This window comes from Callorhinchus milii, unplaced genomic scaffold (assembly GCF_018977255.1).
Source record: "Callorhinchus milii isolate IMCB2004 unplaced genomic scaffold, IMCB_Cmil_1.0 Scaffold2, whole genome shotgun sequence".
Lineage (NCBI taxonomy): Eukaryota > Metazoa > Chordata > Chondrichthyes > Chimaeriformes > Callorhinchidae > Callorhinchus > Callorhinchus milii.
In genome coordinates this window covers 45,615,903-45,628,075 of record NW_024704743.1, presented here as the reverse complement: position 1 = coordinate 45,628,075, position 12,173 = coordinate 45,615,903, and the positions used below count along the sequence as shown (strand labels likewise).

Here is a 12,173-nt window from a genome sequence, read left to right as displayed (position 1 = left end):
GCCGCTCCACTCATTGGACCTCTGATTACAAAGTTCGTGCAACGCTGGCTTAACTGAACAAAAAAAATCAGGGTAAAGCTGGTATTCTGAGAGACAGAAGTGTTAAGTGATGATCCATGAGCATCTTGGTGCAGCCATCATGCCAGGGGAGGTGGGAGTGGGAGGGTTTCCCTGCAGCACACCTTGTGTAATGTTATCCTGTCATGTACACGTGAAAGCCTGGAGTCTTTACTCAGTCCACCACCTGCCTAAATAACAGTAGCAGAAGGTGAAAATGAGGGCAACGTTGAAGTCACCTGATATTCAGGTGCAGCTCTTGTCTTCTGGTATTATTTTGGTAGAGGGATAATTGATAAAAGACTCCCAACGAGTTTCCATGTTTGCAGGTTGCGTGCAATTTATTAGTGTGATGTCTAGATATACAGGTCATGTTCTAAAGCTTTTTTTACTCAGTATAATTTCCCATTTTCACCAATTTTAGAGGTTAACTTGTCGTTTCTTTTATCTGCCACCACATTAAGCTGAATTCAGAAGACTGTGTCCTGATGTGAAAGGCTCTATACAAATATAATTATTGCTTTTTCATTAAGTTGACACTTGTGACATGATAATTTAGAAAAAACCTTGGATTTGTCGACAGACTTTTTTTTGTGTAGACTTGGCACTGAAGGTTTATATCTTGTTGGAAAATGCAGTGCATCTCCGTTCAACAGAGGAACACAGGAAATGGGATGTTTAGTAGGTCAGTCCTGGCAGTTGTGTTTTCTGTAGGGAGACTAAGACCTCCCCTTCCTAGGGATACTCAGTTAGTATCCTGCATTGTATGGAGCAGGTTGAGAATAATAAACAGATTTTAATAATAATAATCCTTGCATTTGATATAGCGCCTTATCACATCGTCGAGACGTCTCAAACGCTTCATAGAATATACTGTAAAGTGAATTGACTATTTTTGTGGGTGAAATTCTGCAGGGTATTTATTTTGAATCAGATATCTTCTACATTTGCTCCCTCCCAGTCACCCGGTCTGGATCTTAGAGTATGTGGTGCTAAGAATAATCAAACAAGCTGAAGGAAGTCTCACGGATCCATTGCCTTACCTACACCTCACATGAATTGAAGAATTGTGTGGGAATGTGTTCTGAAGTTATTGCTGAGATAATCATAATGGGAATTCTGTAGTGTCCCTCTTGGGTAATTTTTGTTTCTGGGGAGGCTGAGAGAAGGATAAGTGGACACCTATTCACAGACACATGGAATACAAGACAATTAAAATAAATTCAACCCTTTTTTTTTGTTAGTTCAATTCATTTGCCGTAAAGTTTCCGTGCTTCTCCCCTTTCTATGTTAGAAATGTGAAGGTGAACATGAATGTTGTCAGAATGGTTTAAGCATGAATGTTTGTTTGTTGTACAGATCCTGCCACCATCACCATGGGTGCAGTTGGAGGATCTATAACCAGCTGTGAATCTACAGTTGGAAAAGACTTGAAATACAAAAAGTAGTAATCATTGTTTTTTTGACATAACTATAATTAAGCCCCCATTATCTAATACTCACCGTGTGAGTATTTGCGGTTCAGTTGTAGATTTAAGCGCTCCTAGACACTACCTGGTGTGAATGAAGGGTACTATGTGAATGCAATTTCTTGTGCGTTAGCCTGGATCAGTCATGTGAGGAGAAGTAAAAGGTGAACCAGGGAGGAGAACTGAGTGGATTGCCTTCTTTGGAATGAACGCTACTGTACTGAGTCCTGCACTATTGAAAAAACAGTTGGTCCATTAATTTGTTTTAGAATTATTGAAATCCTAGTTCTATGAGTGCAATATTTACATCCAGCAATACACCAGGTGTAATACATGAACATTTCTACAACTGACCAGATTTAAACTGAAAGGTCATAATGTTTGTCCACGTACATTCCCCCCCCCCACCCCCCCACCAAAAAATCTCATTCACTTCATTCTATTTATTGGTTAAAGCTTAAAACACAATTGTGGCATGCAATGGAGCAATCCCATGTGCCAATATCTCATTCCTCTCCAGGTTCCATTGTTTTCCAATGGATCGACTTCAAGGTGCTCACATAAATTTCTTCATGCCGTAGTACCTTCCTATCTCTGTGACCTTCTTCTACCTCACTTTTCTGTTTGCTTCTTCACTTGGCTAATTTGGATCTGCTATTTTTCCCAACCCCCTTTGAGCTGGTGGCTGAGCCTTCAACAACTACCTCCCTCTACTCATCAGTCTTGTCTCCTTTCTAGCTATCTTTAAATTCCACCTAAAAATCTACCTCTTCAAACTTACCTATAGTCATCTTTGCCCCTTCCCTTCCTTACTTGTTCGGCATCCAAGTCCATCTTTGTGAAGTGCTCAGATGTTGTGAATGATCACTCAAGCAGTATGAATTTGCTACTTTTTTAGAGCATCCTAAACAAGAACATTTAAACAGGAACAGCCAATGTAATAGTTCAGCGCTTTCATTCACATTCTGATGACTGCAGCAACTGTCCAACAAATCTGATAGAAAATGCCATGCATTCTCACTGGGTTTTAAAATCGAGCACTGCAATTTTCCTCACTCAGGATAATACCCAAGACTGCTTCACTAGCAGACTAATCAATGTTTATGTTATTCATATTGTATTTTAAACTGTAGTGATCAATTTTTATCTTAAAGCTATAATTCAACTAACTTTAGATTGATATGAAGATGGAGCTGCAAAGCTTTGAATAATAATAATAAGTGGAAGTACAATTTACAGCTTATAGTTTTTTAATAATTAATAATAATCCTTGCATTTGATATAGCACCTTATCACGTCATCAAGATGTCTCAAAGCCCTTCACAGGATATTCTGTAAAGTAGATTGACTATTATGTGGGTGAAATGTGATAGCCAATTTTGCACACAGCAATATCCTACAAACAGCCATTTTTATCTGGAGGGTTATTGGCCAGGACCGCGGGAGAAACTCCCTTCTCTTTCGAATAATGCCATGGGATCTTTAATGTCCACCTGAACAGGCAGACGAGGCCTCTGTTTAACGTCTCGTTTGAAGGATGGCAACTCTGACAGTGCAACACGCTCTCAGTAATGCATTGGAGTGTCGGCTTAGACTATGTGCTTCCAAATCCTGATCTGGGGCTTGAACCCACAACCTTCTGACTCAGCGACTATCACTGCATCAGGCTGACACACAGGCACATGTTTCTGGTCTGGCCATGCTAATTTGTATGAAATACAAAAATCTGCATGAACTACCTCTGCCATTTCACATAGTATAACCTCTTCAGTTATTTTGTTTTCCAAAATCCTACCCCAGTAAGCATAATCTCTTCCCATTGACTGAGTTTGAATGGCTATTCAGTATTAGCAATTATGAAAGGATTGTTTTTTAGTGCAAAGCTTTTTCAAAAGCTATTCTGTTTGTACATGTGCTTACATACATAGAATCTACAGCACCAAAACAGGCCAACAGTCTAACTGGCCTGCTCTGTTGTTTTTACTCCAAATGAGCCTCCACCCATTCTAAACCTGCCCTCCAGCTTTCCCCATATCCCCCTATTCCTTTCTCATGTATACAGTTTTGCACTTCTGATTAAAATGGTCTCACGGTCTCGTTGATAGTTGGGAGAGTGGAAGAAAGAGCTAGGAGGAGAAACCTATCCCTGGTAAGAGGAGAAAAGGTAAAATATGCTTTGGACAAAAATATATTTGATATTTTTCACTTTTCCTATGGCTATTGAAACAGTATTTGAATGTTCTAGTGCTGTTCTGGTACATGAATATTGTTGCTAAGTGAGAACATGTTGAAAGGGGTAAAGTCTGTGGGTGGGGAGCACTGTACTTACTGTTCAAGACTGCAAATTCAGAGACAGTCTTGAAAATGTTCTGCATGAAGCATGATAATGCTTAATGTTGCATCTAGTTTTCTGGTTTTAACTAGTGATAAGTTTTGAGTTTGAACCATGGCCATGTGGAGTCCTGTAGCTCAGTTGGTTAGACCACTCGCCTTGCAAGCGAGAGGACCTGGATACTTCCCGGGCAGGGTGAAACGTTGGGCAAAGTTCTCTTACTCCACACGCCTCTATTTACTCAGCAGCAAGTAGGAGTCCGGTTGTTAGTCGATTGGCGTATAATAATCCTTAAAAAAAAACCTTGAAAAAAAACTCCTTTCAAAAAAATAATAATTTGGTCACTCAATTCACGACTGCTTGTGGGACACTGCTGTGGGCAATTGGCTGCTGAGTTTCGTCCACAAAATATACAGTCAATTCACTTCACAGTATATTCTGTGAAGCGCTTTGAGACATCTAGAAGATGTGATAAGGCTCTATGTCAAATGCAAGGATTATTATTATTTGTGGGGAAGTGGCATGTGGGTGAGGCTCCTGAGGACTTTGAAGAGCAGCTTTTTTTTGCCTTCTGTCAAAAAATGGAACAACGTGTTACTGGAGCAAATCATTAGCAAAGTGTGTTTTGGGGGCAAAGATAGCTTTCAAAAACATTAATTTTTAATGTCAGTTATACAAGACATTTTCCTTGTTTATCAGCAGAACATTTTTATAAACCTCTATTGGCCACCTGAAATGTCCTGAAAACTTCATTAAAATATAGAGGCAATATAATCAAAATGTGTGTCATTGCTTAATTGGAGCTTCAGTGTAAATAACCCTTCCTTTTTTAAATTAACATTTACTTGGTGTTACTGAAGATTGAGTGACATCCAGTAATCTGAGTTTTGGTTTTGTAAAGTCTGCAGTTCTCAACTATTATCAGCAACGTCAGATTTTTTTCAGGGCTCGACTTCTTTTAAGCTTTAATCTTGTTAAGTTACTTATTTTGGCAGAATGTGTACAGGTTGGTGAAATGTGACACCCAATTCCACCTGATTGTTCTGCTGCGGTTATTTTGTCACTATCGCAGCAGAAGATCAATGGGCTATAAATACAGATAACTTTTAGATGGCTATGGATTTCAGAGCTCCCTTAAATCTCTAGCGAATGTTTTTTCTTGGGCAAAATAAACAGATTTCTCCATGTTAATACACTGCCCCTCATCTACCTTTATGGTATCCAATAGATTTATATTGGTTAACCAATAGATACAATTACCTTATTCCTTCTCTTCACTCTCTCCACCCCACCGCCACCCAAACCTGTGAACAAAGTTATTGGAGTGTACAGTGGAGTGTTGCACGGCATGCAGTTTATTTTTTCAGGTAGTTTCTATGTTTGTGATATGATGAAAGTGCAAGAACTGTGTAATGAATCATTGCAATGTGATGATGTGTGTATAATTAAAGGAAACTATTTACAGTTTAAACTAGAATTTGCAACCAAGATTGTTAAGAAATGGTTTGATTTTTTTTGTAGATACCCCATCTCAGCGTGTCCAGTTTATCCTGGGAATAGAAGATGATGATGAGGAACACGTGCCCCATGATCTCTTCACAGAACTGGATGAAATTTGCTTCCGTGATGGGGAAGACTGTGAGTGGAAAGAAACAGCCAGGTACGTGCTGAAGCTACCAGAAAACAAATTTAATTCTTCAGTTTTAATTCCTCAGTAATTTTTGATTCTTTGCAATTTTTTTGCAGTTAACGTTGATCATATGATTTCAGCAAGAAAGTGCTCTCGTTCATTGAGTAGTGTTAAATCTTTCAAAGTTCCATAGAATGCAGTGGAAGGTGATCAATCTGCTGCCAGTGGGGTTCTTGCCACCAATCCTTTTTGTTAACTACCATTCTTGATTCAGTAGTCATAAATGAGCATGTTTGTTGAAACATTTTGTAGTTCTATTTTCCCGATATCTTCTTTGGATGCATTGCCAGTGATTTGGAATATGGAGGAGGCGGGTGTGTGTGAGATATACTGTGTTTGTGTATGTTTTTGTATGTGTATGTGTGGTTATTTGCAATCTTCTGACACAACTACATTGTTCATTTATCTATTCAACCCGCCAGCCTCTATCTGATCCATTACTGATATGGATTTGAAGCTAAAGCTGCTTGCTCTCCAAACACAAAGTGCAGCCAATACTTCAACTCACATCAAAGGGGCAAAACATGGGATGCCAATCAGAATAGCTTTACAATTTGATTGCATTGTTTGAAGAATAGAGGGAAGGTAAATGGGGTCTCTTGGGGCTGCGCTAGCTCCAAGGTGACTTGCTTGGCGATGGGATGTTAGAATTGAGTCAACCCTCTGTAGCAGTCTCAGTAGTATATTTCTTGAGCAGGCAGATACTACAGATGACAGACCAACCAGTCCAGCTCATCGTCAGCGCCTCTGCACCTTAGGCTCTGGCAGCATCAACCTCCATGGTTGTACACTTCAACTCATCAAGGCAGTCAGGAACCTGGGTGTCTTGTTATCCCTCAACTGGCTTTTCTTCCCCACATCCAAGCCATGACCCGCTCTGCCTTCCCTCACCTCCGTAACATCGCCCGACTCCGCCACTACCTCACCCCTCAGGCCGCTGAAACTCTTGTTCATGCCTTCATCACCTCCAGGCTCAACTATGCAAATGCCCTGCTTGTCGGCCTTCCCAACTCCTCTCTCCACAGGCTGCAGATAATCCAGAACTCTGCAGCCCGTGTCCTCTCACGCACCAAACTCCGTGACCCCATCTCTCTCATTCTCGCCCAACTCCACTGGCTCCCTATCCTTCAGAGGATCCAGTTCAAGATCCTGTTTTGGACACTACAATAATGTTTCCTGCTTCCCCCCTGTTAACCCTGCAAACCAAAGCCCTCGAGGATAGAGTGATCCTAGATGGTGGACATGGGAAGTTTGCTGAACAGTGCTCACAATGACAATTTATCCAATTTTATCAGGATAAACTCCAGATATGAAGAGATGAATATATATTTTCTCACCTATTTGCCACAGGCCATCTCCATCCAAGAAAGGGGTTTGGAGGGCTGCCTTCAAAGAGACACCACTGAACTCAGCTCCCACAAACAAGTAGCTGCATAGGTTCTTATGGTGCTCAACACCTTTTTCACTCTTATCATAATCCAAGGGAAGTTCCTAGGATGCAGCATTCAGAAACTATTCTGAATTTTCCATCTGAATTGTCATTTTGGGGTTGATCACCAAAGAATGAAAGAGCAGCTTGCCTGCTGGGAGCTTTTGCTGATGTTAAAAAAGCAAATGAAGTTGCTTATTTGCATGTTTGTGTCGAAGTGGCCCTTGAGCAAGTTGATAGCTGTAGTTTATGGCACTTAACCAAAGATTAATATGTGCTCTTTGTATGAAGGGCTTTTTTTTCTTTCATAGAAATTTTGAAATGTTTTTAAGCTGTTTATTCTTTCTCGTCAGTAGAAATTAATGAACTGGTCACGCATCACAGATTCACATACATTTTATTTGGCTTCAGAAAATGATATATTTCGTTTTTGTGCTTTGAGTTTTAACCTTTTTTTCCAAACAGATTTTACTTGGATTAGCTAATTGAATTTGCCTTTGAGCCGAACTCCATGTCAACATGGCTGAAAGGTTGCCTACTGACTGTGGAGCTGATAGGGCAGGGGACATGAAGCAGGACACTGTTTGTCTTGCTGCCTGCAGTGACATCAAGACATTGGCACATGTAGAAGTGGCTTTTAGAATTTTCCCTTATGCATAGAGGAGGATGGGAGATGGGCCTGACTTTATCTCTGGCTTTTTTCCTGTTTCTGTAGCCATTATTTGGTTTGCAGAGATCACATACGTATATGCCATTTGTGCATGTGCCAACATCTTGACGTCTTCCATGCAAGATGTCGCTTGGTCTACTTGATAGACTCAACTCTTCAACACCAAGTATTTGTATCTGTGGGTGAACATGGCAGCTAATTAGGGTCACAATGTCACACAAACAGCCAAGCAAATGGATTTTCATCACCAAGAGATGATAGGAGATCTGATTCATAGCTGGGTCTTGAGACACCTGGAGTCTGGAAACTAGTTTTTTTACACACTACTAGTTGCCTTGAAAACAAAGTAGTGGTGCAAAGTGTTCAGGTCACCAAATGACACTTGCTTAAGGATATCTTAATGAGATGGCAATTGTCACTAATGTGTCAATGCTGTTAAATATTTATGATTGCTGATGGCAGCACAGAATGTGTAACCTGAGAATAGCTAGTGAATTGAAGCAACACTGCTTTAAAGATTTGTGTGTTAAGTCTGGCTCAGTGGTAGCACTTTTGCCTTTGAATAAGATGCTTGTGGGTTCAAGCCCCATGTCGGGACCTGAACTCACATAGTCTAACCTGACATTCTAATGCAACGCTGGGGATTTGCAGCATTGTTCGAGGTAATGTCCTTCAGATGAGATGTTAAACCAAAATCCCATCTGCCTGTTCAGGTCAAAGATGTTGACGTTAAAGATCCCATAGCACTATTCAAAAAAAGAAGGGAGTTTTTCCCAGTGTGTGACCAACAATCCCCCTAAATAAAATTGGTTACTCACTTCATGGCTGTTTGTAGGACATTGCTGTGTGCAAATTGGCTGCCACAAAAACAGTCACTCCACTTCACAGTACATCCTGTGAAGGCACTTTAGGATGTCTTTCTGATGTGAAAGGTGCTATACCAAATGCAAGGATTATTTTATGTAATAGCCAGCATTTCTAGGTTTGTGATTTCACTGGAGTGAGCTGCATATGAACATAGAAAGTTAGCCAACTGCTTGACTTCGGGGGAGTGGGGAGGAAATGGGGCATATGGGGAGTCCATAGTAATTTTTTGTCCATGATCCATTCACCTTATAATCAAGGCAGTGTTATGTTGGAGGACATTGTAATGGTTCCCCAGTAACTTCCAAGTTTTTTTTGTGGGAATACTCAAATATAATGCAGTACAAAATATGGATAACACAACATAAGAAATGCTAGGCGAAAAAAGACCAAGCTCCTTCTGGTTTATCTTCCATCTTCCTGGTGGTCGCATGCACATATGTCCCAAACTACACATAATGTTATTACTATATCCCATGATGTTATTGATATATTGACTTGCTTCTCATCTCAGATGGCTGAAGTTTGAGGAGGATGTGGAAGATGGAGGAGAGCGATGGAGTAAACCTTATGTGGCTACTCTCTCTTTACATAGTCTGTTTGAGTTGAGAAGCTGCATATTAAATGGAACAGTCATGTTAGACATGAGAGCGAGCACCATAGAGGAAATAGCAGGTTTGTACATATTCATTAATGCTGTTAATATTATTTCACAGACATTATGCAGTTAGCAATATTATTGCAAAAGTTTAAAGCCAGCAATGCTGGAATAGATTCCCTCAGTTTTAAAAATATATTTTTTAATTGCCTTAGCATTATCCGTGTCTCGAGGGGCTTTACATAATTACACAAATTAATGTCCACCTGAATAGATTACATCTCAGTTTAACTGCACCTCTGACAATGCAGCACTCCCTCAGTACTGCAGTGTATTGTCAGGCTAGCCTGTGAGCTCAATCCCAATGTGGGAATTGAACCTTTTCACCCAAAGAAAAGAGGTAACCAACTGAGCCAAGCCAATTTGCTGGAGGATAAAATAAATGCTAGTAAGATGTAGTGATAATAAATTCAATTTGGTAAATTGGATACATTTATGTTGACCTCATTCACTCTTTATAATTAGCCCTTCCATCAGAATTCTTCTTTCTAATAAGGATTTGAACAATTAAAAATCTCAATGAAACATGTGCTTGTGGCAAAGCAGTAAATGTCACTGTCTTACTGGCTTTTCTGTACTATCATGAGCCGATATATTGTGATTTGCAGTAGCTCGAGGAAATATACTTTCTACAGTGTGGCAAGTGTAGTGATTTTCACTTAAAGTTTGATTTTAATCCTCCCTCCCTCCCTTCTCTCTGAAATTTTCAGATATGGTGCTGGACAACATGATAGCATCTGGACACCTGAATGAGACCATGCGAGACAAAGTGCGGGAAGCACTTCTAAAAAAGCATCACCACCAGAGTGAGAAGAAACTGAGCAACCGCATCCCTATAGTTCGCTCCTTTGCAGATATAGGCAAGAAACATTCTGACCCTCACTTGCTTGAGCGAAACGGTGAGATGTTTTGTTGTGTCCAATTTCTTTTAATGTCTACGGAATAATTACACTTCAAATAACCGGTATTTACAGAAAACAAATGTTTGTAGCAACTTTGTGTTTGGCTTTGTTACACCGCATACCACAGTTAACTGTCCTGTTTTAGTGATTTTCGTTAGCATGTAGTTGGATGGTTTCACATAAGCTTTGTATGCACACGTGTTTGTATGCTGTTCAGGTTATTATGCACCTTTGATATCAGTCGTGTAGCAGCACGCTTGAACATCTGTTAATTAACTATGCTTTTTACCAGTTGGTCACAGATGAAGCTTAAAAACAAAAAACTGTCTCATGTGCTTGGCTTCCAATGTTCAGAATTGAAGGTTTTGTGCACTTTTGGCATGCGTTGACACTTGTTACTCAGGAGTCCATTTTATGTACGAATGCTTTGTAGGATTCTATTGGCCAGTACTGTAATGCTTCCAGTATATTTTACTTGCATAGATTGTAACTTTATTGTTAACTACAGATTTACTCCACACAAACCAAATACTTGATACAAATTCAAAGAATAGCAGTAGAACAGAATTCTGTTTTTTTTAATGCTTTCAAGAAGCATTTCAAGTGACAGAATCTCTAATCAGTTAGAGGAAACTCAATACAGATAAACCCCAGCTAGCTGAACTAATGGGGGGAGAGATCTGGTCCGGGAAGCCGGAATTTCCAGCTAACTCCTAATCCTTACATTTAACATTTAAAATAAGTAATAATAAATCCTATCTATTATTTAAAATGAGTAAAGCTGAATTTTAAATAGATTAACAATAGTTCTGCACTCACCAATGATATGATGCAGCTCTGATGAAGCCTATGGTTAAATCAATTAGTGTCAAGCTGTGGGCGTCATGTGGGCTGGCGGGAGATTGAAACAAAATATTTGGCCCATCAAACATTTCCCACTCACGATATACAACACAATCAAAACAGTAACACAGCCAAAAGCGAACATGTGAGCATGTGTGTGTGTGTGTGTGTGCCCAGATCAAAAGGTGCCACAGAAAGAGAGCTGACGAGAGGAAGGCCTGGCCCCTAGAGAGAACCGCCCAGCACCACCTCCTGCCAACGTTGGCAGAAGGGAACAAAGCCCTGCACCCATCCATCCACTCACCATACCCAGAACGCTAAGCAGCCCAGAAAATCTGTGTGCCCTGCACAAGCATAGGCCCAGAAACAGCAGAAGAACCACTCCAGGGACTCCCAATTACAAACCAAAACCAAGTCCGATTGCAGCCGCAAGGCCCCCCCCCCGTCAACACCATGATCTCGGGAGACAACCAGGGCAGGCAAATCCCAACCTCACCAACTGTGCATGGGGAAGGTCAAAAATCCTACCCCCTCCCCCACACCCCCAAAAGGCTATAAACCTCCAAAATCCTGGTATTGTATTTGTTTGAATCTCGTGATAGGGAAGCTAGGGAATAGGCTATGTTCGCGCTCGCGGAATTCAAACTGAATCAATCAATTTCCCTGCCTGGTCAGCATAGTGAGAGAGCGCTAGGAGAGCGAGGCCAGGGGGAGTTTACATGTGGCCCGCAGAATTGTTTTTTAAAATTCCGTTTCTGGCTAGATCCGAATTTGGGATACCTGGAGTCTGATAAGCCAGAGGCTTGCTGTATATTGAAAAAGTATTAAAACCAAACCTGTTCTCCATTCTATAATTTATTTGTTACGTCAAATACATTATACCATGGCATGATGATCACAAATCCTGAATTAATTGCATCCAATACAGGATAACTCCGATCTAGCACAGATCTACTTATAACAGGTCCTCTGTGGATCTGCACTACTCCCAGCTTCTGCACTTATTGGATAGCTTTCAGGTCACCGCTGACCTCACTTCCTACCCATTATGCCCTATGTGAGCAAAATGTAAAATACTGCAGATGCTGGAAATCTGAAACAAAAGTCACTGGGAACACTCAGCAGGTCAGGCAGCATCTATGGAGAAAGGAAAGTAAGTCAACGTTTTGGGTCCACGACCCTTCGTCAGCATGGTGACTCACTTCCTTGCCCAATGTGAGGATGTGTTGCTGATATTGTTCACTGCACATGTGTGCTGT

At 40.6% G+C, this 12,173-nt stretch overlaps 1 protein-coding gene across 9 annotated transcripts in view; it reads left to right on the top strand.

Annotated features, from left to right (window-relative positions):
- Positions 1-12,173, top strand: part of LOC103179954 (sodium bicarbonate cotransporter 3) — a 99,317-nt gene that overhangs the window by 40,819 nt on the left and 46,325 nt on the right. For 7 of the 9 annotated variants that reach the window (XM_007895516.2, XM_007895512.2, XM_007895515.2 and 4 more), the window contains exons 4-6: positions 5,380-5,518; positions 9,026-9,186; positions 9,880-10,068. In XM_007895516.2, the coding sequence (XP_007893707.1) occupies positions 5,380-5,518; positions 9,026-9,186; positions 9,880-10,068 (489 nt within the window). The remainder of the gene's footprint in view (positions 1-5,379; positions 5,519-9,025; positions 9,187-9,879; positions 10,069-12,173) is intronic. The other 2 variants (XM_007895514.2, XM_007895513.2) reach the window with 1 other exon arrangement.